Source organism: Meriones unguiculatus, chromosome 11 (assembly GCF_030254825.1).
Source record: "Meriones unguiculatus strain TT.TT164.6M chromosome 11, Bangor_MerUng_6.1, whole genome shotgun sequence".
NCBI lineage: Eukaryota > Metazoa > Chordata > Mammalia > Rodentia > Muridae > Meriones > Meriones unguiculatus.
In genome coordinates, this window is record NC_083359.1 from 78,146,688 (window position 1) to 78,172,696 (window position 26,009).

Below are 26,009 nucleotides of genomic sequence, written 5' to 3' on the forward strand. Positions count from 1 at the left end.
AAGTTCTTGTTTGTCTGCTCTGCTTTGGTGGACTGGAGGCTTAATCAAGGGCTTTATAACCAGCAGCAAATGTTCTACTGAGTGGAGTTTTCAGTGAAATCACAAAATAAAGAAGCATATATAGTGAACACAAATCAATGAAGGAACTTAATAACTTTATAACCTGAGACAATAAAAAGCAATTACATTACAGTTACCTGACAGCACACACGAATGGCTTAGAGACCGCATGTGCGGTGCACGCATTCTGTTGGACGCAGTGTCTGCCTTTCCTAGCACCACACCCTCAGGACGGAACAGAATGCGAGCTGCCTATAGCATCTACCAGCAGCATGAAAGCACTGCAATGACCAACTGCTACTCCAAATGTCAGTGGTTTCTAATGGTACTAAACCTCTACCTCATAAGAGTAATGTCAAGTCACAAAGAAAAAAAAAACTGTTCTGTATTAAAACTATGTTCTAAACAAGGATTTTTCAACCCGACTGAAAGTCACAGATGTTGTTTATAGTAATTACGCTAGCCATAATAAATGAAGTTGCCTGAACAAAGGCCTTTGGATAATTGTCATTTTTTACTAGTTACTAAATAGCTGCAGAGATGGCTCAGTGGTTAAGTGCACTGGCTGCTCTTCCAGGACCCAGGCTAGATTCCCAGCACCCACACCGAAATGCACAACCACCTTCCAGGTGTAAGGAATCAGATGGCCTCTTTTGACCTCCGGAAGTATCAGGCACACATGTGCCTTGTATCAGATTGATACAAGATACAGATTGTCTTTGAGGACAAGCACAATACCTTACTTTTTAATCCAAGCAACTGGCAAAAGCATAATCAACACCTTCTAAGGTTGCTCTGGTTCTGACCACTAATGAAAACAAAATCAGTATGGTGCACAGGCCTGCCTACACAAATGAAGTGTTGTCACGTGTCACTCTGCAAGCAGCTGAAGTCTACCTGAGTCTATCCGTTTCAGTAAAATGAAGTTAGCATTAAGCTAGGAATGGTTGGTGTTGCCTTTGACTCCAGGACTCAGGAGGCACAGGCAGGTGGATCTTTGTGAGTTCAAGGCAGCCTGTTCCTCATAGTGAGTTCCAGGACAACCTTGCCTCAAAAAACAAAAGTTTGCTTTAATTATAAAAAAACAAAAACAAAAAACTCCATCACAATCTTGCTAAGGTCAATAAAAGTATCTCATTTTCTGTGGTTGTGTAGATTTCACTTACACTACTCTTCTACACAATACTTTAACTCTTTTAACATCAGTAAGTTTCTTTGGGCAGAAGAGATATTTTAATAGATACTTGTATCTTGAGATTTTAGGACATTAAGATAATTGCTCTTATTGCCCTTGGACAAAAACGTGTTTATCAAGCATAAATTCTGTATCAGCAACTGAAGGCACAGGAAATAAAGAAACAACAACTCAATTTTTAGATGCATTAAAATTTTTTCAGGGGGTTAGAGAGTTGGCTCAGTGGTTAAGAGCACTTGTTTTTGCAAAAGACCTGGGTTCAATTCCACACCCACACGGAGGCCCACCACCTTCTCAAGCACCAGCAAGTATTGTGCACGCACACACATAACAAAAGTAAACCTAAACATTTTTCAGAGCTTAATATATTTAATATCAGAAGAAAATAATTTACCACTTTTCAGAAAACAATCCACAGATAAAGAAAGCAAAGGAAAAAATATCAACAAGTTAAACTAAAAGAAAAAGACATAAAGTACTTTGGTGTGACTCTAACCAAGCAAGTCAAAGATTTGTATTAAAAAAAACTTTCAGTCTCTGAAGAAAGAATTAGAAGAAGATACTAGAAGATGGAAAGATCTTCCATGTTCATGGCTTGGCAGGATTAACATGGTAAAATGGCCATTTGACCAAAAGCAATCTACAGATTCAATGCAATTCCCATCAAATTACCAACAGAATTCTTTACGGACCTTGCAAGAAAAATTCTCGACTTCATATGGATTATCAAGAAACCCAGAATTGTTAAAACAATCCTCTATAATAAAAGATCTGCTGGAGGAATCTCCATGCCTGAACTCAAGCTATACTATAGAGCAACAGTTATAAAAACTGCATGGTACTGGCACAGAAACAGACTGGAGGATCAATAGAACCAAACAGAAAGATACACATGGTATATACTCACTTATAAGTGGATATTAGACATATAATATAGGATAAAAATACCAAAATCTGTACACCTAAGGAAGCTAATCAAGGAGGACCCTGGGTAAGATGATCAATCTTCATTCAGAAAGGCAAATAAAATGGAGATTGAAGAGTGAGAAAACAGGGAATAGGACAGGAGTCTACCACAGAGGGACTCTGAAAGACTCTACCCAGTAAGGTATCAAAACAGATGCTGAGACTCATAGCCAAACTTTGGGCAGAGTGCAAGGAATCTTATGAAAGAAGGGGGAGATAAAAAGACCTGGAGGGAATAGGAGCTGCACAAGGAAACAGAACCAAAAAAATCTAGGCACAGGGTCTTTTCTGAAACTGATACTCCAAACAAGGACCATGCACGGAGATAACTTAGACCCCCTACACAGAAGCAGCCCAAGGCAGCTCTGAGTATCCAAGAGGGTTTCACAATAATAGGACCAGGGACCATCTGGTCCTATGGACATGAACTCAGTGGCTGGCTCTTTGATCACCTCCTCCTGAGGGGGAAGCAGCTTTACCAGTCCACAGAGGAAGACAAGGCAGTCCTGATGAGACCGGATAGACTAGGGTCTGATGCAAGGGGAGGAGGACCTCCCCTATCATTGGATTGGGGGAGGGGCATAGGAAAAGAAGACAGAGAAAGGGTGGGATTGGGAGGGGATGGGGAATGGGGCTACAGCTGGGATACAAAGTGAATAAACTGTAATTATTAAAAAAAAATTAAAGAAAAAAAAAAAAGGCACCATCCTCTCTATCCAGCAGCTGGGATGGCAAGTGAGGCTGCTGAGAACCAGAAGGGGTTACCAGCTTGAGAGTCCTGAGTAACGGACTGTATGATATAGATTAAATATGGTGCCACAGTGATACCGTAACAACTCAGACATGAAAAGCTTAGTCTCTCAAGCCATGGAAACTTTTGACACTCAAAGATGAGTCTAAAAATAACCACATAAGAAGGAATAATTTTTGTATTTTGTAAATGGCATAATTACAGATATATAAATTTCCTTAGGAAAAGAGTTCAAGTACACAAGAAAAAAAAAACTTACTTTTTATTTAAATCTCTGTTCTCTACAGCTTAAGAATGTTAAAATGTATTTTAATATGTATTTAGTTTTTTGTGGGGAGGATATTAAACAAGCTGATTCTGACCTTTCACCTTGCAGGCCCCAGAATCAAGGCCACAGTTAGGCTTGTCCTCAAGTGCCTTTACCTGCTGAGCATTAGCTGACTCAAAAGCTGTACTAAGAAAAAGCTGAAGCATCTGTATACTGGTTCAATCCTATCATGTGATAAAAAGAAACACGTGTAATCACCCTTAATGGATCACTGGCTGGGAACTAGTACAGATCCACACTTAGATGTTTAAAAGCTGGACGAAAGGGTTAAGACTCAAAGTGGAGAAAGTAGCAAATGTGAAGATGGACCTACTTGTAATTATCGTCTTCCACAAACTTTTGTAGTTCTTCTATATACTGAACAGAGTTCAGGTATTTTTGGACATGAGGCAACATGGGAATATCTAGGCAAAAGATGACAAATGATTATTCAAGTAAAGTGCATAGTAACAAGAAACTTAAGGAGAGAACTAGAACTAAGGGTAGCTAAGGCCTCGTGGCACCCAAGCTGAAACTAACGCCAAAAAAGACATTCTTTAACTCACCATATTCACAGGACTGCTGTAAATCAGAAATTATTCGAAGAATGTTATTCATCAAATTTGATCTTTGCTCATTTTCTAGAATGCTGCCCGTGGATGGGTATGCCGAGTCAATGTAAGTCAGGTCTGACAAATAGATACCTGGAACAAAAGCCAGACAAGTAATTCCTAGTGCAGTTTGGATGACTCAAAGAGGGAAGAAAACTCAATCTGCGAGTGCTCTCCAGCATGTCTTATTCAGAGTACATTATTAATATAGCACCACGGTCTCTTGGGATTGAGACCTCTAGAGCTGAGGTCAAGCCGTACAAACCTAAGTTCCTTGCAAAGTCTCCCCGTGTTGTTTTCACGTACAGATTAATCAATCAAAGGGCAAAAGGCAGAGTTCTTGAACTGGCAGGGGTCATTTTAATCTCTAAAGCTCAGCAGTCACATCAATTCAAACACTACCCACTTTCCAGTTTTTGTTTTATCTAAGGAAACCCCCTGAGTCAACACAGCCAAGGCCTTCTATAGGGAAGTTAACATTAGCCTCACAGCCTTGCTTTGAGCTCACAGCCTCAACTATGAAGAGGGTTTTAATCTAGCAGGTGCAAGTGAATTATTTGTTTTAAAGACCAGCAGCTTGGTTTCTGAAATCATTTCATGATTACAAACTCAAGTTGACTTCCTAACCAACGTCATGTTTTCTGTGATCAGTTAGGAATGACACGTTTCTCAAAGCTTGGCTGTATTCGTCCTGAACACGGGAAGCTACGGCTTCAAAAATATTTCCCAAGAGACACACCCATGTGGAATGTAAAAGCACACTGTCACTAGGGAGGGACATACCCACCAGGACACACAGCCCTGCTTTCTAAAAAGACCCTGGTTCTCCTGTTGGCCACTCTTTTTATTCAACTACTTTTTATATACAAGTCTCTTAATTCAAATCCTTTACCTTTTATGTCTAGCTAAGCATCAGTTATTCTTTAGTTTCCATATAAGTCCCCATATAAGAAATTTAGGAACTATCTAGTATGTTTTCAGAGAAGAACCTGAAATCTACAGTTATGAAAACAACACAGCCACCACTCTTGAGACTTGTCAGGGACAGCCAGGCCCCAGGGGCTACTCTCGAATCCTTACCTTTACCAACTGTGTCCTATCACAAGCTGATGTTATTGATACCATTAACTTACAAACATTCATGACTGCATAAATGCTTTGAGTCTTCTCATATCTTATTTGTTCAAGATTATGAACTTGCCGGATGGGGTGGTGAATGCCTTTAATCCCAGCACTTGGGAGGCAGAGGCAGGTGGATCTCTGTGAGTTCAAGACTAGCCTGGTCTATAAATTGAGTTCCAAGACAGCCAAAGCTACACAGAGAGAAACCCCGTCTCAAAAACCAAGAAAAAAATGAAATAGAAATAAAATAAAAAAGACTATGAACTAATTTTTGTAGTTGTTCTTTTTTGTTCTCTAAGAATGATGTCTGGACAGGAGGTGGGGCTTAACACAACATAAAAGCCTGGCTAACCTGCTTATCACCCTGTGCACTCACTAACTTTCTTTTCTCCTTTGCTTCCTCCCACCCCCAATCAAGTCTGGTTTTTATAGTATTCAAGTTATTCACCCTAAACATTTTTTTTCCCCATGAAGAGCTCAAATAAGAATCTATTTAGGAGTTAAGTCCTTTTTTTTTTTATCTTTAAATAAATTCTTCAGCATATAAATTTGAACAGCCGACACATCCATCATGACCATCAAATTAACCACAGGCTAGAAACTGACTCTATCAAAAAGTCTTAAATATAGATTACTTAATGTAAAAGAGAAAAACCCTAATACACCATTATAGTTGATACTACAAGTAATCTTTTCCAAAACTCTTTTGGAGAAATGTTAATGTAAAACTGAAATGCAAAATTTCACTTTACATCCATTGTTCATTTTATTGAACAAGCTGTACGTGTCTAACAGGAATATCATATAAAATTTAAGTTAAATTGAATGAAGCTTTAATAGTTTTCCTAAGTTTGACAACCCTACCCAAATATCATACATGAACTAATAAATGAACGCTGTTCATAACACAAAACAAAAACCAGTTTGCTTTTAATCATTTCTTTGTAATTGTGGCAGCTATAAATTAATTGAAGTTCCAATAATAATGTTAAGTCAGTTGAGAATTAGGTAATGACTAGATCAGCTTTTTTTCTATTACTGCTGTTATCTCTCCTTAAAAAAAAAAAAGCACTGAAATATTGAAATACCATTTTTAAGATTTTTATAACCAAATATATAACATGAAACATTAGCAAGAGTGGTTTTACAAGTTTAGTCTACATTTCCAAAAGCTGACATTTGGTAACTGCAAAGATGGTTTTCTCATAAAAATTAGTTTTTTTAAAATTTGAAATGTTTCAAAGATTTTATGTGAAGATATACAAGCAGTGGAAAGTGTTTATGAATAGGTCGCATTCTGCCTCGCTCTCAACTAAAATGCAGGGTTTTAAGACCAGACTGAAGATGAGACACATGTATTTTTATAGCACTGCTAGTTTTTACGTGGCTATTGTTTTGGCCATAGGGGTGAGGGAAATACTAAAAAGACCTGGCAAGCTCTAAGTGAGAAGCTTCTTTCACAAGTTCTCAAAATTATCAAAAACATGAAAAACAAAACAAAACACAGATATTCGCAAGAATGAGAATGCCTGAAACAAAGAATTCATCTCATCAGAGCCACAGTATCTGGAATATAGGGCTCTCTGCCACCCCAGCCCAAAGCAGGGTACTTTTCAGATCACGGGGAGACACTGTATTTGGCACGGTTTTGCTTTCCTGTTGCTGTTCAGAATTATCTTGCAAGTACTCAGGGAGATTCAGGAAGTATGCAATCCACTCTAAGGTTCAGCACTGGGCACTCACATTTGTTACAGCTCTTATTATTCTTTAACAACATAACCTTCGGTCACTTACTGACACTGAAGGAGTAGAACTGTCCCAAATTAAAGCACCTATCATATAAACAAGGCAAACATACACAAAACCTCTCTGCCTTTCTAGACTATCAGTTTGTAACACAATCTTAGTCAAGGCACAGCCGTTTACAGTATTTATAGTATTATTGTTAAACACAGCATGTACTAGAAATAACAGTCTAATCGGGCACCGAAATTCTGTAATTCTCACTTAGGAAAATCGAGCCCACACTACCCTGCAGTCTCACCAAAAATGATGCCAGAGACACCAACTTTACAATTACACTCAGAATGGCAGAGAACGGCCTCTTTCTTTCTTGGGCTCTTGAGAGATTAGAAATTTCTATTTCCCTATTCAGAGATTAAAACACAAAACATAACGACACAGACAAGCATTTATGATCAGTAACTGGTCAAAAAAGCTTCAGATTTCTTGAAATTCCTACAGTACATGTAAAACAAGGGCCAATCAGATAACTGCCTAAAGATGCCCTACTCTTTGACTTTGTTAGGTTCATGAAACACGCTTACCAGCACCACTGCTGATAAAGCAGGGTCCACCTACACCCTTCTGCATCTTTCTGTAACAGGATGACTAAGATCCCACCTTTTATACAGCCACTTTTATACACTGCACTGTGCTCTAGTCCCTCACCTAACACTGCATTTGGCACATTATCTTGTATGTATGGTAATTTGTGACTCAGTATCTGTGCTACTCAAAATGGTGATAATGGATTTATTTGAAAATCAAATGACTTAGAAATGCTAAGGATATTTTTATATACAAAATATACAATATTTAAGAATCATGTTTCTTATCATCAACCATAGAAAGGTTAAATTTGTGAAGAACAAAGTGTTTATTTTTAAGTGCACATTATCTGCACCATAAGTTCAAAAAGTTACTTCTGCCTCAATTATGCTAAAACTGAGTAGGGCATCCTTGATTTTGTCTTGCTCTTCACTGTATTAAATAGTAGTGATTTAGAGCTTTGAGTTCCTTGTTCTGACTTGTATTTGGATCATTATGTGCTCTTTTACATGAATGTCAATACACAAAAGGTAAGTAAGTACTTGAAAACAGTGTTGAAATAAAACAGAAATCAAAATGTTTTCTTAGGTGTATTTACCATTAAATACAGATGCCTTAAAATCAGCAAAAACAAAATACTTATATCATTGAAAATTATTTGGCCAAGATCACGACCTCTTGTAAAAATGTAAACACCTGGTCTTTACCTCCTACCTAATCACTCTGTGTTACTTATTTTCTGTGACTGTGTTTGCAGTGCAGGACTGGACCCAGGCCTTCTTGTGCTGGACAGGCACTCTCCCTCAGAGGTATGTATGGCTTTTTCTTTCTTTTTTTGAGTCCACATTCACTGGCTAGCCTGGGCTGGCTTGAAGCTCACTGCAGATTCATAGGGATCTGATTGCCTCTGCCTGCTGAGTGCTGGGATTAAAGTCCCAGACAGAAAAGCAGTTTTCTTCTAAGAAACATTACACTTTTCCTTACAGTTTCTTGAAGGTTTAAAACCGTCTAAAACAGCAATGTTAGAATACAATGTTTAACCGTTCCCTGAGGCTGTCAAAGCTGTACCGTTAGGTGGCTGCTTCTGGTGAAAGCGCACCAACTTACAGCTTGCAGCTACTTTTAAAATGGAATACTAGTTTTTTACAACTCAAAAGCTCCGTGGCAGGCAGACTAAAATGTTTATTTTATAATTGCCTGCTGAACTATGATAGTCTGTTTCCAGATGGTGCCCTTCCTTCAACCTGCACACAATCTCTCCTTGTTCAGAGCTATTCAACCTCCCGCTGATCCAGCTCCCCCTCCCCATGTAGGGCTACAGAGAGGAAATCCTATGGAGGAGGTTCCCACCCCCTTCTCAGGCTGCAGCCCTTTTCTAATGACGTAATATATGGGCTGAACCTGAGTCTACCCAGACCGGGAATCACACTTCGGGATACTCGCGGACAGTCTGTCAGCTGCGGCTGGTTACCGCACCTATCCATGCCGCAGGCGGCACGCTCAGAATGCATCCTCTGCTGGATTAAAGAGAGTCCACAGACAGCTCCAAATTACACAGGTGACCTGTCAACTCAGCCGATTAGTGCTATAAAAAGGAGTTCCTTACTGTTTGGACTCAACAGTCAGAAACAAAAATGCAGTTGCCACTGAAGTCAGAGGCGAATAAACTACACTGATCTTTTAGAAAGCAAGGGTAAGGACGCACGTTTCCGGATTCACTTTTCAACAGACACCAAAGGTATTTTAATATTTCTTTTACATTTATTAAAAATTCTATGTCAAATGCATAATTTTCCTTTGTACTGGAAAGTATGAGATCTACCAGGGAGCTTTAGAAGACGCTGCTGATTTGTATCCGAAGGTTTTGTTTTGTACTGTTCTGTAAAAACTAGTCGCTAAGTACTTCAGGATGGTTAATGCATTGTTTGAGGTCCAAGCTAGTGTGTGACTACAGACTGATACACACGCTGGGTTCTGAGAACAAATACTTCAGTGACACCAGAAAGTTCTACAAGTAACTCATTAAATGCCTAAGGCTTATACAGCACAACAACCAACAGCAAAGGATGCAAACTAAAGAAAGCAACTGTGAGCTGGCCAGGTTCTCTTCTGAAGGATGTCCTGTGTGTACGAATGCACACCAACCATTAGGATTCTCAAAGCATGGCTACAAAGCAGAGCCACACAGCTGCATGTTCGCAACAAAATCTGTTACAACAGAACAGAACTCTTGTGAGAGTTTAAGTTAATCTATGGTATTTCTTGTTAAGATTCATCATTTTAGAGACTTTCCTAAGTTTATTTACAACAGAAATTTCACTTTAGAAACAGATTAAAACTGCTTCTAACCGGAATTACTTGAAAAGTAAATATTGACACAATTAAAACTTCCTTCAAGGTAGGATTGAGAGAAGTATTAGGGTCACCAGGACTAACAATATGAACTCAGACGGTGGTACTACTTAAGAAAAAATTGAAAGGCCAAAAGCTTGTTTTAAAAACAATCTTGGTAACTAACACGAAGAGGTAGGTACGTGCCCTCAGCATTCTATCAGTGGGGGCTCTGCTGGTCATGAGAATTACGAAATTACTCCTCATCGATAGTAAGCTTGATCACCAAAAGGCAGCCAAGCCTTTATGCTGGGAGGATTCCCTGACCTTTATCTTTAGTGACAAGAACTGTCAACAAACAAACGAGGTTAACGTTCAGATTTTGTTTTTTCAGCTTTGCTGAAACATTAAAACATTAAAATTCTGAGCTTGGTTAAATAATTATTTTTCAGAAGAGTCTGATAAAATTTCCAAGTCATCTGTCATCTCTGTTGCTGTTTGCCATGATTTTTAAAAGCAGGATCTCATTTGTCCTCAGGTCTTCTAATGCCTTAAGCAAGCATTTAACACAATGTGTGTATAACTCACAGATAATGATTTGTTCATTTTGCAAACATTTCCAGAGGTATTCTCAGGTCAGTTCCTCAAACACAGTGACAACCAGGAAGGTCTCTGTCCATCTGGCCAGTCAGCGCTTCTCAGCTAACTTCGATGCCTCCAGCTACTCTCAATAGGGGCATAGCCAAAGGAAGCAAAGCCAAGCTTTTATTCTCCTTATAGCTGACAGCAGAGCAACTCTGAAGAGAAACACTACTAACAAAGTGAATACAACTGCGTAGATTTTTTTTTTCTTTTCTAAAAATCACCAGGCAAATGTGCAATGTAAGCTTCAGTGTACTATAACTGATTTTTAACATTCTCTTGGGACCTAGGAAAAACTTAACATAAATAGAAAGGTTTTACGAGGTAACACAGATTTATGGATCTTTCACTTTTAAAGCTGAACATATGTGGGAAACATTAAATAAGGGACTACTTTTAGACACTGTAATCGTAAACAAAATTTAAAAATCCGTTCTCTGCTCATGATGTATGCTTTAAAAATGTGTCTCCTAACCCTGCTTTAAGGGACAATGAACTCATCATTACTGTGATAAAGAAGCATAAAACAAATACCACAACCAGAAAGAGCTTTTAATGTAATCTTAAATCTTATGACTGACTTTCTGACCATACTGATGCAGGACAGTGTAGAACAAAACACCCCAAAACTCTCCATGTTTTTAATTTAAAATTTTCTTGTTTTGGTAACTTCTTTCATTCTAGAAAATATTTAAATAATTTTATGAGTCAAAGAGTTTCTGTCCTATTATTGAAATGATATAAGGAAAGTATACATACTTGTGCAGAGGCTAATGGCTTCTATTTTATTTTATTTTTACTGTTCCCTGTTTTGTTTTTAAATAAAATTACAGTTAAATTCCAAGAATTTCCTACAAATACAACCCCAAAGCTGTCACCAGTTTTAGTACAGGTGACTCTTGGCGAGTAAAAGATGTTCTGTAATAAACGATGGCTCCTCTGGATTATGTTTCCTAGTGTCAGAAGCCCCAGTACAAAACAGAAACTAAACCTCCACTTGTGTCCTTCTGCCACCAGTCAGCAACAGAAGGCTTTGATGTAAATGCTATTACTTCACCAAATAACTCCCCAACTTCCCAGGCTTTGCTCATTGATTATCTCTCCTCTTTGGACACTCCACTAAACTGGACACACCAACTAAGGAGAGTGCAACTGGCAGCAGTCTTCACATCAGCTGAAAAGCTCGTGTTCCACTAAGAATGTGAGTGTGTGTGCGTGCATTGGGGGTGGGTAGCTGTAAGTTATAAACACCAACTGACAGAACACATATGGGCAGAAAGGAATGACAACAGAGTAAGGGGTTGTAGAAACAACCTAGACTGCAGAAGAACGACCTGCATGTACTTTTGCATGACAAAGGAACAGGCCAGGAAAAAAAATCTACAAAATGTACATGCCAAGACACCCTTTGCTATTACAGGCACCAGAGTACACGGTCCTGGGTCTAGCACCTGAACCCCACAGGAGTGTTTTCGGTTCTCTGGGACTTATTCTTTGTAACTAATACACCACTTTTAGCTCACAGTGCTACAAAGAATGCCCTCTGAGAGAAAGTAGCTTAGAAAGCGCAGACGTATAATGTGGTTAATTAAAAGCATGAACCCAACCAGAAGACTGTCTGGGTTCAAATTCTGGCTCTACCTTTTCATAGCTGTGTGGCTACTGATAAGGCACTTTGGGGTACCAACTCCTGTGGAAATGATTATAATAATCATCTGTCTCACTCGGTATGCAAGAACGGTTTAATGTGTATAAAGGGCCGAAGACAGTGGTGTCTCCTCAAAGATCCACTAGGTATTGAGTAGTGTTCCTGCTGTGCTGTCTGTACTACTCATAAACAACCTGGGGTCTGACCTCTTACATCAAGAAACAAGGGTGCAAAGTATGTAAGAAAAGTACGTAAGAAAGGGCTCGAAACAGCATCAAGCTGCTGCGGGTGTAGCTTGCTCATGACCCTCATCACAGGAACATGCGTTCCCATTCCTTCCTCACTCAGCTGCTCTCCTCATCAGGGAGTTAACTAAAGAGAAAGGGAGAGTGATCTAGGCTCTTGGAAGAGTCCCAGTGTTGGATTCTAAAGAATAGGTACTTCTCATCTGCCACAGTCAAGAGGACACTGTCCAGGCACACATTCTGGCTTAATTCTTGCTGCTACAGCTACTGACCGAGGGCCAGGGAACCCAAGTTCTAGACCTGTTTCTAATATTAGTATGTTTGGCCCTCAGCACACACATGGGTACAAAAAAGCTCTTTATATTCCATTTGGTGATGCTTGTTGAAAATAAGAATTTTTTTTTTTTAAACTAAACTACAACCCACAAGACTTTCTTAACAGAAAACAGCTGAATCACCTATAAGCTTAGAGCATATACATAACTGCTATTCAGGAAACACAATTACCCACAATGACTCTTAAGTACCCTGTCATTCTTAAACCTGTCTCCGTACCAAAAGCAGATGATATAAAAACTGCTTCACTTCCTGTTAGTCTAAAATGTTTGACTTGGTAGGTTTAAAACAAAAAGTCATGGTATTCACTGCAAAAGACTGACTAACTGATCTTATCTAAAACACTGAGCAGTAAGATCACCTGGGGACTACAGTGCACCCAAGGAAAGCTTTAATTAATATCTCACATACACGGAGCACTGTTTTCCTAGTCTTGAGAGAATGACTTTTCCAAAAGGCACTTCACAGGGCTCTTAAAAGCTCCAACGGACCTGCAGTGTGCCTTTCACAGGATGGGCACTGATGAAAACCTCCTCAATGTGCTTGGGAACAGAAACTGCTACATCAGGTGGATCTGACAGAACTACAGCAGATGGGATCTGGTCTTTAAATATCAAATACTGATGGAACAGCAAACCTAAGAATTCAAGTTCAATGGAATTTACTAATACCGATCACTCAGTGTTCCCTCAAACGCTGTGGGAGTGTGAATGAGAACTGCCCATCACAGCCATGTATCTCAACACGCGGCCCCCAGTCAGTGGTGCTGTCTGTGGAGGGTCAGGAGGTGTGGCCATGCTGTGGGGAGAACATTGCTGGTGGTGGGACATCTCAGAGTCTCATCCTACTCCTGGTTCGCCATCTTTACTGAGGTGATTTCTCAGCTTCCTGTTTCCACCACCACGCCTCTTCACTATGACCCATTCTTATCCCTCTGGAAGTATAAACCAAAACACATTCTTTCTCCCATAAGGGGCTCATGGTGTCTTATCATAGCAACCTAAGAGTAACTAATACAGAACTTTGTTTCTACATTACTGCTCTAAAGTTATTAGCTTATATTCAGTATACAAACGATAGGTTTCACAGTATTTTTGTTCAAGTATATCACATATTTTGACCATATTCATGACTCATATCTCCTCTAGTCTTTTCCCCATATAACCTATTTTTCATAATTTCCTGTTTTCATGTCATGTGTGAATATCATGTGTCTATATAAAACCTAGGTTCCATATATAAGAGAAAATACAAGAGGTTTGCCTTTCTGGGTCTCTTCTTTTCCTTAGTAAAATGACTAAATTCCATCTATTTTTCTTCATATGACTTAATTTTGTTCTTTACAGTTGAACCGTAAAGAACACACACACACACACACATCCCATTTTCTTTGTTCATTCTTCTCTTGATGGACACCTAGGCTATAATTTAGCTGTAGTGAATAATGTTGCAATAAACAAGTATAAGCAAGTATCTCTATAGTATGTTGACTTAGGAGTCTTCAGATAGATTTCTAGGAGGGGCACCACGGCTCAACCACACGGCAGTTCTAGTTGTTGTCTGAGGAACCCCTGTAATGATTCCCAGAGTAGCTATTCTACTTTCTATTCGGTTCCTCTACTCTCATCCTTGCCAGCATTTGCTATGTTTTTAATAACAGCCATTCTAGCAGGGATAAAAATGGAACCTCAATTTAATTTTGATCTGTATGTAAATTAACTCTTTTTACGTTTTCTCTTCACTCAGTTGCTTTCCGAAAGACGCCGCGGTACAACTTCATTTCAAAATGAAGGCTTCTGTTTGGGCCCTAAGTGTGCTACTCTTCCTACTGGGCATTGGTCACTGCAAAGGAGGACAGGTCAGAATTAAAAAACTAACCCAAAGGAGATATCCCCGTGCCACAGAGAGTAAAGAGGAAACAAAGAAATGTTCATACACGTTCTTGGTACCCGAACAAAAAATAACAGGGCCAATATGTGTCAACACCAAAGGTCAAGATACAGGCACTATTAAAGACATGATCACCAGGATGGACCTGGAGAACCTCAAGGATGTGCTTTCCAGGCAGAAACGAGAGATAGATGTCCTGCAGTTGGTGGTAGATGTAGATGGGAACATTGTAAATGAGGTAAAGCTGCTGAGGAAGGAAAGCCGCAACATGAACTCACGAGTCACTCAACTCTACATGCAACTTTTACACGAGATCATCCGTAAAAGAGATAATTCACTCGAGCTTTCCCAGCTGGAAAACAAAATCCTCAATGTCACCACAGAAATGCTGAAGATGGCAACAAAGTACAGGGAACTAGAGGTGAAATATGCTTCCTTGACTGATCTCGTCAATAACCAGTCTGTGATCATCACTGTGCTGGAAGAGCAGTGCTTGAGGATATTTTCCCGACAGGACACCCATGTGTCTCCCCCTCTTGTCCAGGTGGTACCACGACACATTCCTAACAGCCACCAGTACACCCCTGGTTTGCTGGGAGGCAATGAGATACAGAGGGACCCAAGTTACCCCAGAGACTTACTGCCAGCACCTGATGAGGCAACAGCGCCCACAAAAAGCCCTTTCAAGATTCCAGCCATAAATTTCATCAATGAAGGTAAGTTATCACTTACTGGTCAAAGGGAAGAATGAAGCTAGCACGGTATATGATTAATGCAACAATACTCCTTGTTTTTGTGTGATGGTATCATACATGTTTAATCAAAATTTCAATTTTAAAAGTAATATTAGAATATTTCTCTTTTCCCTGCTCTAAGTTTACAGGTGCTTATAATTTTTTTTTCTGTGAAAAAAGTACTCTTCCACCCCAATTCTTACAATGGAGGTTGCCATCAATGAGAACGACCTGATATGAAGGAACTCACTCTGCACCCTGAGCCTGCAGCCAGCCTGGCCTCCTCCCCGCCCTGCAGAATCCTTTCTGCTTTCTCTTGTGCTCTGGCCGTTTTCCTTTTACTTAACAAAAATCTAAAGAATACCAACCATCTTTTTAAAAATGTTCACCAAACAGCCTAATAAGCAGAAATAAACAGTAAACATTTTAGTCACTTCCTTTTCCTCTTATAAAATGGTAATCAATATTTGTTTAATCTTAAAAAAAAACTACTTTATCTCCCCAAGATTATATTCTTAGGACAAATTTCTCTAAGTGACACTGACAGACTTTTGTGTTTGATACTTTCCACCTGTCCCATAAACACAGTCACGTGAATTCAGAGCCCAAATAACCCACTGGAGTGCTGGAAGAGAGACAGTGTCACCAGCTGTGATGGTGTGCCTGCGCCTCACTTTCCTCATCTGCAATGGGAGGAACAGTGTTAGGACGTGGCTCAGAGTATAACAAAGTATTAACAGCAGTGCCTGACACCCAAATGCTGGTTCCTGCCAAGAACGTGCAACTGCCTGCTAACTGTCACCAACGGTTATTCCATCACAATATACTCTACACTGGCAATAAGCCTCGTCTGTAAAGTACACATACACCATCAATTCTCTGCAAAAATGAAGTCTCATTTTTCTCATTTTCCTTTCATGTGTTTCCTTCATAAAAACTTGTTCCAATAAAGCAAATCCACATACTTTCTTCTAATATTCTGTGACTTCTGCTCATTCAAATGATATGGTTGAGATCAAATGAATGGATGGATGTTGCAAACTGAAGGTCCTTCTTGAAGCCCTTGTTGACCTCCGTAGACCTGAAGTAGTTGTTTATATCCACAAATACCTCTACTGGCTGTAATGCATGCATTTCTTGAGTTATATTATTTTTATAAGTACCCACAGCCCATCTAAGTAAAATGCATTCCAAACTATAAGCTCATTTCTGGCAGATGGATAGTGTTATCTCAACCGTAGGTACTAAACATTAGATGATAACACAGAGCCTCTGAAAGTGGTCAGTTCAAAGACACTTATGAAAATCAAAGTGTTAAGAGTATCATTAAATTAATTTTCAAAGACATGCACAAAATTAAGCAGTGGACTTAGAAAGGAAAAAACCTACCTTTCTCATCCTTTTCTAACATGTTTCATTAATCCTTTAAGGTATGATTTATCAGTATAGTAGTTTCTACCTAATTTATAGATTAAAATATTTGAGGTGTATTTTATTAAGCTATGATAGGTTCAATTATAGAAGTACAGAAGCAACTGCTGCTGGGTTTTCTAAGTAGATCCTGAAATTTAAATCAATGGCATCATCAATTTTAGCAGAAATAAAGATGCATGTATTTATTTGTAACAAACCAAAAAGTGCTTTACAGAATGAAAACATCAGTTCTAGTTTTTTTCATACACTGAGCTACCGTACAAGAACACTCATAGAAGTAAGTGCATGCCAAGAATTTGGCATGCCCAATTCCCTAAAGTGTGTCTCATGAGAGTGAGAAACATGAGTGCACATAGCAGTGCTAAGAAGTCAATCTTTAATGTAAAATTTAAGGCATAGAGATAATTCTTATTTTAAGTAAACATTAACTCCAGTTTTAATCTATAACCAAGAGGAAAAAAGTGCTAATTTTATCCATGTCTTCTAGAAAATAATTTGAACTAAAATTTCCCAAGAATTTGTATCAATTAAGCCTTACAGATATCTAAACTGTAAACACATAGTTCACTGTTCAAAAACGGAATGGATTAGTGAAGTTAGAGAAAAATTTGCATGTATAAGAAGTTTTACTGAATGAAAACTGTGCTCAGATAACCTAGAATTCTTCAATTTATTTCAACATCTTTTTGTTGTTTTGTTTTTCAAGACAGGGTTTCTCTGTGCAGCCCTGGCTGTCCTAGACTCACTTTATATAGCTCAGGCTGGCCCTGAACTCACAGAGATCCACCTCCCTCCATCTCCTGAGTGCTGGGATTACAGATGTGCGCCACCATGTCTGGCTTTATTTAAACAGCTGTTAAATAGCAGAAAAAAAATACATAGTTCTCTGGTATTTAACAAACAAAGGTTTTTTAAAAAAAAAACCTGCCTGATACAGAAATCTTTACAGTGCCTCCAAATCTAAAATTTTTGAGTGCTGGCAGTAAGGTTTTAAGTAGCAAAGCTTAGTCTCAAATCCGATGGGCACAATTCAGGACACTCCTGTCCCAGCTTCTAGATGAGGGCTACTTAGCCTGGCTGCTGTCACCATCTTGCACACTTTTAAGTATGCATGTGCATAAAATGAGAACCGTCACAGTGTACACTTGTGGAGTTAGAGAAACGGCAACGTAAGAAGGGAGCAGTCACAGGGCATGGAGCAGAATTTAGGTGCACTGCCCGTGAAGTACCTCATGTGACATTAAGTACCACCAGGCCTTAACACAAGAATTTAAAATAAAGTATGTTCCTTAGACACCCTACCTTGCTTAAAAGCAGCAATTCAGGAACAAAATGTGGCTAAGTTTAGAAATTCCAGAACCGTTTTTAAAGTAAGGCTATCAAGCACATGACTGGGGCAGTTTCTGGCCCACCTGACAGGCTGTAAACATCATCCTGTCATTTATATTTCAGACACAGAATCTTACAACAGCCGTCTAAGTCTAAATACACTTCAGTATGCAACCCCCATGTGGCTTACATGAGGCCCCTGATCTCCCTACAGCCTAACTTCCTCTACTCAGCTTAGACACAGGAAGACAGCAAACTCCTGCTCAAATCTCCGCTATTACTTCACATGCTCCCCTTGAAACCTCATCTAAATGCTTTGCCACACGTATCAGAACTAACCTTTTCTTATCAATTCTCTCTCCTCCCACGGAATCTCTGGGCCTGGAAAATAGTCTAGCCTGTACTAGATTCAGAAAAGATAATTCTTTTAAATTAAAAAATTCTTTCATTTGTATGTCTGTGTGTGATTAAGGAAGAGGAAAAGGGGGTGACATCAGTATCCATTGGGTTATCCCCGTAACAGTGTTTTGTGCCACATGTAATGCAGCAGGATGCAAAGCACTCTGTTATTTTTTGTGCATGAATTTTTACAACTTGAGGGTTTTCAGTCATGTCTTATTTCTCTGTGGGGAAATGACTATACCCTAATCTCTGACTAGCTGTCCCGAATGTCTCAATCAGCGTGCGCGTGTTAAATGAAGCTCTGAAGACATCTAGCACATTATTCCTGCACGTGTAATGCAGGAGTAGATTAGGGACAGAAGGGAAAACGGACTGACAGGCACTGCTAACTATGACTGTTAGGTAGCTGCTGTGTTCCGAGCAGAGAGAAGCACAGTGCATATACCCAGTTCCAACACTTGAGAGGCTGCAGCACAAGGATCTGGAGATCAAGGCCTGTCTCTAAAAAGGGAAAAGGAAGAGGAACCTTCGAGTACCTTGACTGAGAACCCCCGAATCCACTTATGACTTAAAAAGAAAAACGTTTCCTAAGATTCCCTGCACTCTGCCCAAAGGTTGCCCATAAATCTCAACATCTGCTTTGATAGTCTGCAGGGCAGAGCCTTTCAGAGGTCCTCTGTGTCAGGCTCCTGACTTGTTCCCTCTTTTCTCCTTCTTCTGATGTCCATCCTCTTTGCCTTTCTGGATAGTGATTGAACATTTTAGCAAGAGTCCTCCCTCTTGATTAGTTTCTTTAGATGTACAGATTTTAGTAGGTTTATCCTATATTATATGTCTATATGAGTGAGTATATACCGTGTGCGTCTTTCTGCTTCTGGGACAGCTCACTCAGGATGATCCTTTCCAGATCCCACCGTTTACCTGCAAGTTTCATGATTTCCTTGTTTTTCTTTGCTGAGTAATATTCCATTGTGTAGATGTACCACAATTTCTGTATCCATTCCTCAGTTGAGGGGTATCTGGACTGTTTCCAGCTTCTGGCTATTACAAATAAGGCTGCTACAATCTTATGAAAGAAGTGGGAAACAGTAAGATCTGGAGAAGACAGGAACTCCACAAGGAGAGCAACAGAACCAAAAAATCTGAGCACAGGGGTCTTTCCTGAGACTGATATTCCAACCAAGATGCATGGAGATAACCTAAGACCCCTGCATAGATGTAGCCCATGACAGTTCAGTATCCAAGTGGGTTCCATTGTAATAGGAACAGGGACTGTCTCTGACAGGAACTGATTGGCCTGCTCTTTAATTACCTCCCCCTGAGGGGGAAGTAGCATTACCAAACCACAGAAGAAGACAATGCAGCCACTCCTGATGAGGCCTAATTGACTAGGATCAGAAGGAAGGAAAAGAAGTCCTCTCCTATCAGTGGACTTGGGGAAGGGTATGTGTGCAGAGGGTGGAGGAAGGGAGGGACTGGGACAGGAGGAGGGAGGGAACCACAAGGGGATACAAAGTGAATAAAGTGTAATTAATAAAGAATAAAAAAATTAAAAATAATAATAAAAAAGAAAAGCGTTAAGCCAGTTATGGCAACAAGGGCTGCACTTCCAGCATCTGGGAGATGGAGACAGGATGGTTGTGACTTTAAAGACAAGCTTGTACTACACCACAAGTCCCAGGCCAATCTGGGCTACACGGGAGATACCATCTCACAATAAAAACAACCTCAGCAAACCGGGGGTGCACAAACTAGAGTTAAAAAAATATTTTAAAGCAATTATCCTTGAGGCCTTCATACTGGACACAAAAATAAGGAGAAAAATAAGAGAAAAAAGGAGCCAATGAAACAGTGTAAAAAAAAAATATATATATGCAATACCTGGTGTTACTTAAAATTTTTTTCCAGATTATTATTTACTAGTAATCTATAGTATAGACACTGATAATTTTGAAAAAGTTACATATGAAATAGAAAAATATGGAACAGAAAATCTGACACTCACTTTTTGCATATAGTTTTCATTTCTTTGTATTTAAAATGAAAATGAACTTGACTGAAACCCAGATAAAACACTAAGACATGAAGTCTCAAGAACAAGTGTCTCCATTTTCAAGAGGCAACAAAGAAGGAAGAGCTCACATTCCCTAAGAGTCCCCTTCAATGAGACACACTACAGTATTTACAGCACAGTATTAATAACACCTGTCAACAGAAAAGACAATACAAAACTTTGTGTTTTAGGAACGCAAATTTGTAAAATACAAAGCAGAGAAGAGTGGGAAATGAAACAAGTTAATGCTTTGAACAGTGGAACTGATGTTGCCTTTCACTTAGTTTTAATGTATCTCTTAGTTTCTTTAACTTAGAGAGAGCATTGTGCATAGATAAAAATCTGTAAGAAGGACAGGAAGGTAAGACTCTTGGTTTAGTAACTTTTCATGCTTATCTTTCACACTTCTCAATAATCAACATTTAAATTACAGGACCATTCAAAGACTGTCAGCAAGCAAAAGAAGCTGGGCATTCAGCCAGTGGAATTTACATGATTAAACCTGAAAACAGCAATGGACTGATGCAGCTGTGGTGTGAGAACAGTTTGGATCCTGGGGGTTGGACTGTTATTCAGAAAAGAACAGATGGCTCTGTCAACTTCTTCAGAAACTGGGAAAACTATAAGGTAAACGAGTCAGTTCTGACCCAGGGAGGGTAGACACAAGCAGGCCTTGCCAATAGTGACCACGCGAGTCAGACTGAGACACGCGGTTAAAAACGTAGCTATCAAACATGATTTTCATTTTCTACCTACAGGGCTATTCTCCTCTCTAGCTGTACAGCCACAGGTAAAATGTGAAAAGAAAACTAATGATATCCTTTAAAATTCTCTTGGGTCTGGATAACTTATACACACATACACTCTACAAAGATAGTTCCAACTTTGAGACTTTATTTATCTATCTATTTATTTACCTGTGTCTTTTGCCTGCATTTATGTATGTACACCATGTAAACACAATGCCCAAGGAGGTCAGAAGAGGACATCAGATCCCTTGGAACTGGAATTATAGGTGGCTGCAGACTGCCACGTGGGTGCTAAGAATTAAAACTAGCAAGTGCTCTTAACCGCTGAACCATCTCTACAGCCCTCTAATTCCTTTTTTAATGAAACTACTTTTTTGTTTATGATATATATAGTATTTAAGCAATGACAAGTATACAACTTTTTAAAAAATGAGGCCTTTCCTTGAACTAATTATTTTTAATAACTATGCTTTAAGTTTGTATCATGACATGTACTGTAGGGTATGAACGCAACTAGATTTGCAGATACAAGCAGATCATGTGATACTAATTTACGGAAGTAACAACTGTTCTGTTGGTAATTCTGATGTTCGTAGTGGTAATCTGTGAGTGAGATATAGATGTGAATGTCATCAGTTAAAGACTGGAAAGAAGAGATCTCCTGGAGGCTAACCCTTGTTCCAAACTGTGAAATAACCATGCTCTTACGCATTCTTACATAAAACTTGACTGGCAGTGAAGGATGAAACATTACTACATCCAGGTCAGAAATGCTGAAAACTTCTAACATCTGCCACAAATGGGGTGGGGATATGACCTCCTTGCAGTCTTTTTGAAGACAAAATTTCAGTGTTATGCTGAAGTTTACTCAATCTATTCTGATGCAAACTTCCAATTTCAAATGCTTATTAAAATAAGGTAGTCCTTTTCTTTCAGTCAGTGATTCGTAATTTTCACAGGGTAAACTGTTAAGATTATTATAATGCTTCATATTTTATTTATAATAAAATGAAAGACACTATTCACCTTGACTGAACAGTGATCATGATTTTAGATATACTAACATTGGTACAGTATACACATGCTTTCCAACATAGATCTCTGGATGATGGTGTGATGAGGAACCCTACTGAAGGACTGAGTTAGTTCAGTCAATGATTTCAGTAGCTATCAATAAATTCTGTTGTCTTTAGCCTTTAATCTTCTTTATATCATTCGAAGCTACACAGAGTAATACTGACACTGAGATAAAGCAAAGCAAAAGCAAACAACAACGTGGAACTGAAATGCACTTACAGAAATAGGGCAGTCTACCATGGAGGTTATTATATTACCCTCAAATGAACAATATCCTCACTCTACACAGTGTTTAAACTTAATCTGTAGCGTTAGCAACACTTAACACGTCTACACTTACCTGTATGTCCATGATTCTGTGTTTGTTAACAGAAAGGGTTTGGAAACATTGATGGAGAGTACTGGCTTGGATTGGACAATATTTATAAGCTTAGTAATCAAGACAATTACAAGCTGCTGATTGAATTAGAAGACTGGAGCGATAAGAAGGTCTACGCGGAATACAGTAGCTTTCGTCTGGAGTCTGAGAGTGATTATTACAGACTACGCCTGGGAACCTACCAGGGGAATGCAGGGGATTCTATGATGTGGCATAATGGGAAGCAATTCACCACGCTGGACAGAGATAAAGATATGTATACAGGTAAAACAAGCAAACAAACACGGCTGTATGGTCACCACATTCTATGCATTAAATGGACGAAATTACTACAGTGTATTATATGCTTCTCAAATCTCAGAAAGGTTCAATGGGAAAATAATAAAAAATGGTTTTCAGGATTTCTAAGGCAACTCCCATGTTCTTTGGGAAGAATAAGTTCTGGGGAAAGCTCCCCCCACCAAAAAAAAAAAAAAAAAAAAAAACAAAACAAAAAACCTCAAGCTACATTCTCTTGGAAATGAAACTCTCCATCACATTTATATACTAGCTGGACACATACCATGTCAGAAACAGGAGATTCAATGGGAAACTAAATTTCTGCCCTTTTGAGGTTCCCTCCAAGAGAAAGCAAAATATTTCATTAGGTGGTGATTAATATTCTTTTTTAATTTTTATTTTTATTAATTACTTTATTCACTTTGTACCCCCCCATAGCTCCCTCCATTCTCCCCTCCCAATTCCACCATCCTTCCCCCTCTCCACCCATGCCCCTCACCCAGTCCACTGATAGGGGAGGTATTCCTCTCCTTCTTTCTGATCCTATTCTATCAGGTTTCATCAGAACTGGCTGCACTGTCTTCCACTGTGGCCTGGTAAGGCTGCTCCCTCCTTGGGGGAGGTGATCAAAGAGCAGGTCAATCAGTTCATATCAGAGAGTCCCTATTCCCATTACTATGGAACCCACTTGGACATTAAACTGCCATAGCTACCTCTATGCAGGGGTTCCAGGCCATCTCCATGAGTGGTCCTTGGTTGGAGTATCAGTCTCAGGAAAGACCCCTGTGCTCAGATTTTTTGGTTCTGTTGCTCTCCTTGTGGAGCTCCTGTCCCCTCCAGATCTTACTATTTCCCACTTCTTTCATAAGATTCCCTGCACTCTGCCCAAAGTTTGGCTCTAAGTCTCAGCATCTGCTCTGATACCCTGCAGGGTAGAGCCTTTCAGAGGCCCTGTTTTCTCCCTCTTCTGATGTCCATCCTGTTTGCCTTTCTGAATGGGGACTGAGCATCTTAGCCAGAGTCCTCCTTCTTGATTAGTTTCTTTAGGTGTACAGATTTTAGTATGCTTATTTTATATTATATGTCTAATATCCACTTATGAGTGAGTATATACCCTGTGTGTCTTAAGAAAATGAAACCAAATAATGTTTCTTGGTTTCTTTTTCTATTGCTGTGATGAAACACTGTGACAAAAGCAACTAAAGGGGTAGAGAGATGCTGAAGGGATTCATTTCAGCTCACAATCCCAAGTTACAGTTCTGCATATCAAGGAAGTCATGGTAGCAAAAGCTTGAGTTGGTGGCATTGTACCCACAATAAAGAACACAGAGCAGCAAAAGCATACATACTAGTGGCTCAGCTTGCTTTCTGCATTCTTACACAGTTGAGAAACCTCTGTCTAGGGAATGATACCACCCACAGCAGGCAGATGTACCTGTGTCCATTCCCTTAATCGAGATAATCCCCCAAGAGCATGCCCACAGGCCAACCTAACCTACACAATCCCCAATGAGACTCCTTTCCCAGGGGGCTGTAGATTATGTCAAGTTGGTGATAACACTAACCATCATATCAGAGAACAGAATATGGCTGTCATGAGGCCCTTGGATGAGTACTGTTTAATACGTTGTGCAGAAAAGGTTCTTATGAGATGACATCATCTGAATTAAAGCCTATCTGGGCTCAAAGAGGCAAAACATTTGGCTTTGTGGTAGTAATATCACTCGAGTAGGAGGAGAAAGAAATAGTTTCCTAACAGAATCAGACCTTGCATATACTTTTACATTTACTCGCCTATGTTTTTAAAATCAGACTTCTATACTGATAAAGAGATACCATAAAAACTGACTTAGTTTTCTATTCAGCTATTACCTTACCAAGGAGCACGTTGGGTACTATTTTAACTTATTTCCCACTGGCAGAAGAGGAAGAAGAGAGAGAGGACTAGAAAATGTACCTTTCTGTTTACAGACTCATTTAATTCTATTGGGCTATTGCTGGACTTCAATTTTCTCTCCAGTTCTACCATCTTCCTTGGTCAAAGCTGTCTATCTCCTCTTTCTCTTCCTGTATTTATTCTTATGCATATTTACTGCATTTATTTACTCTATTCTGCAGAAAAGGAAATTTAAATGTTACACAGACACACACATGCACGCGCGCACACAGAAACACACACACAACAGTGAAATGAATAAGGTAACTCCAGAGATGCAAGTGAAGAAAAGCAAACCAAGATAAACACTCCTGGCGGCAGTCATTCAAACTGCTCCAGAGAAAGCACACACTCTTGACAGTTCGCAAAGGGCCATCTACAGAAGAACTCTGACTTCAGTGTCTGTATCTCTCCTGCAGGAAACTGCGCCCACTTTCACAAAGGAGGATGGTGGTATAATGCCTGTGCACACTCGAACCTCAACGGAGTCTGGTACAGAGGAGGGCCTTACAGAAGCAAGCACCAAGACGGGATTTTCTGGGCGGAATACAGAGGCGGGTCATACTCCTTAAGGGCAGTACAGATGATGATCAAACCAATTGATTGAAGACACACAGTCTCCAACTAAATGACTTACAACTTCCCTTCTTAGTTCCCCAAACGTAAACTTTACATGTTACTTTGCACAATTTATTTTTACAGGTACAGTTTGTAAAAAAAAAAAAAAAAAAAAAAAAATGTGCTGTGACTATGAGAATGTATCTGTGAGTACAGTTCCATATTCCTTCAATATGCTACAGAAAATTATCTGTATGCAAATCCTTGTTATATCAAAAGTTATATTGACTGAATACAGGTAAATGTAAGTATCTGCCACAATGTAAAACAGATCTTAGCTTTATTTTGAATCAAATCCAAATACATGTTCAAGATACTTAATGATTTATTTAAAAAAGATTGCTCTAACTTCCGATGGAAAAAATAATTCTAAGATTTCAGCCAAGCAGTTCATTTTATTTATAAAAACAGACAGGAAATTAGAGAAAACTCTCTAGTTTTGCCATAGAAAATATGTTTTTCCATTGAATAAAACTTTAAAATAAAACTTTAAATTGAATTTATGCTTTTCGCTTGTAATGAATTTCCTCCAATACTTTAGAGCACAAAGTACAAAACATATCACTTTAAAAATGCACAAATAG

General features: G+C 39.2%; 2 protein-coding genes across 17 annotated transcripts in view; one reads left to right on the forward strand and one right to left on the reverse strand.

The window, feature by feature from the left end:
- The window catches only part of Ralgps2 (Ral GEF with PH domain and SH3 binding motif 2), a 123,793-nt gene that overhangs the window by 23,204 nt on the left and 74,580 nt on the right, over positions 1-26,009 (reverse strand). For all 15 annotated transcript variants that reach the window (XM_060364505.1, XM_060364504.1, XM_060364500.1 and 12 more), the window contains 2 exons: positions 3,846-3,983; positions 3,614-3,704 (listed from right to left, as the gene is read on the reverse strand). In XM_060364505.1, the coding sequence (XP_060220488.1) occupies positions 3,614-3,704; positions 3,846-3,983 (229 nt within the window). The remainder of the gene's footprint in view (positions 1-3,613; positions 3,705-3,845; positions 3,984-26,009) is intronic.
- Angptl1 (angiopoietin like 1) lies at positions 8,750-25,924 on the forward strand. Of its 2 annotated transcripts, XM_060364512.1 has the most exons (6): positions 8,750-9,081; positions 11,274-11,517; positions 14,292-15,151; positions 20,821-21,014; positions 22,586-22,856; positions 25,227-25,864. In XM_060364512.1, exons 3-6 carry the CDS (start codon positions 14,332-14,334, stop codon positions 25,412-25,414), a joined length of 1,473 nt encoding a protein of 490 aa, XP_060220495.1. In that variant the 5' UTR covers positions 8,750-9,081; positions 11,274-11,517; positions 14,292-14,331; the 3' UTR covers positions 25,415-25,864. The 2 variants fall into 2 exon arrangements, with proteins under 2 accessions (XP_060220495.1, XP_060220494.1); XM_060364511.1 differs by lacking the exon at positions 11,274-11,517 and having other exon boundaries at positions 25,227-25,924.

Bases quoted from the DNA above. Each gene is read 5' to 3' on its own strand.
- Angptl1 (XM_060364511.1), top strand. From the start codon at position 14,332: ATGAAGGCTTCTGTTTGGGCCCTAAGTGTGCTACTCTTCCTACTGGGC. The intron at 15,152-20,820 runs GTAAGTTATCAC...TTTAAATTACAG, and splicing joins CATAAATTTCATCAATGAAG to GACCATTCAAAGACTGTCAG. The intron at 21,015-22,585 runs GTAAACGAGTCA...GTTTGTTAACAG, and splicing joins GAAACTGGGAAAACTATAAG to AAAGGGTTTGGAAACATTGA.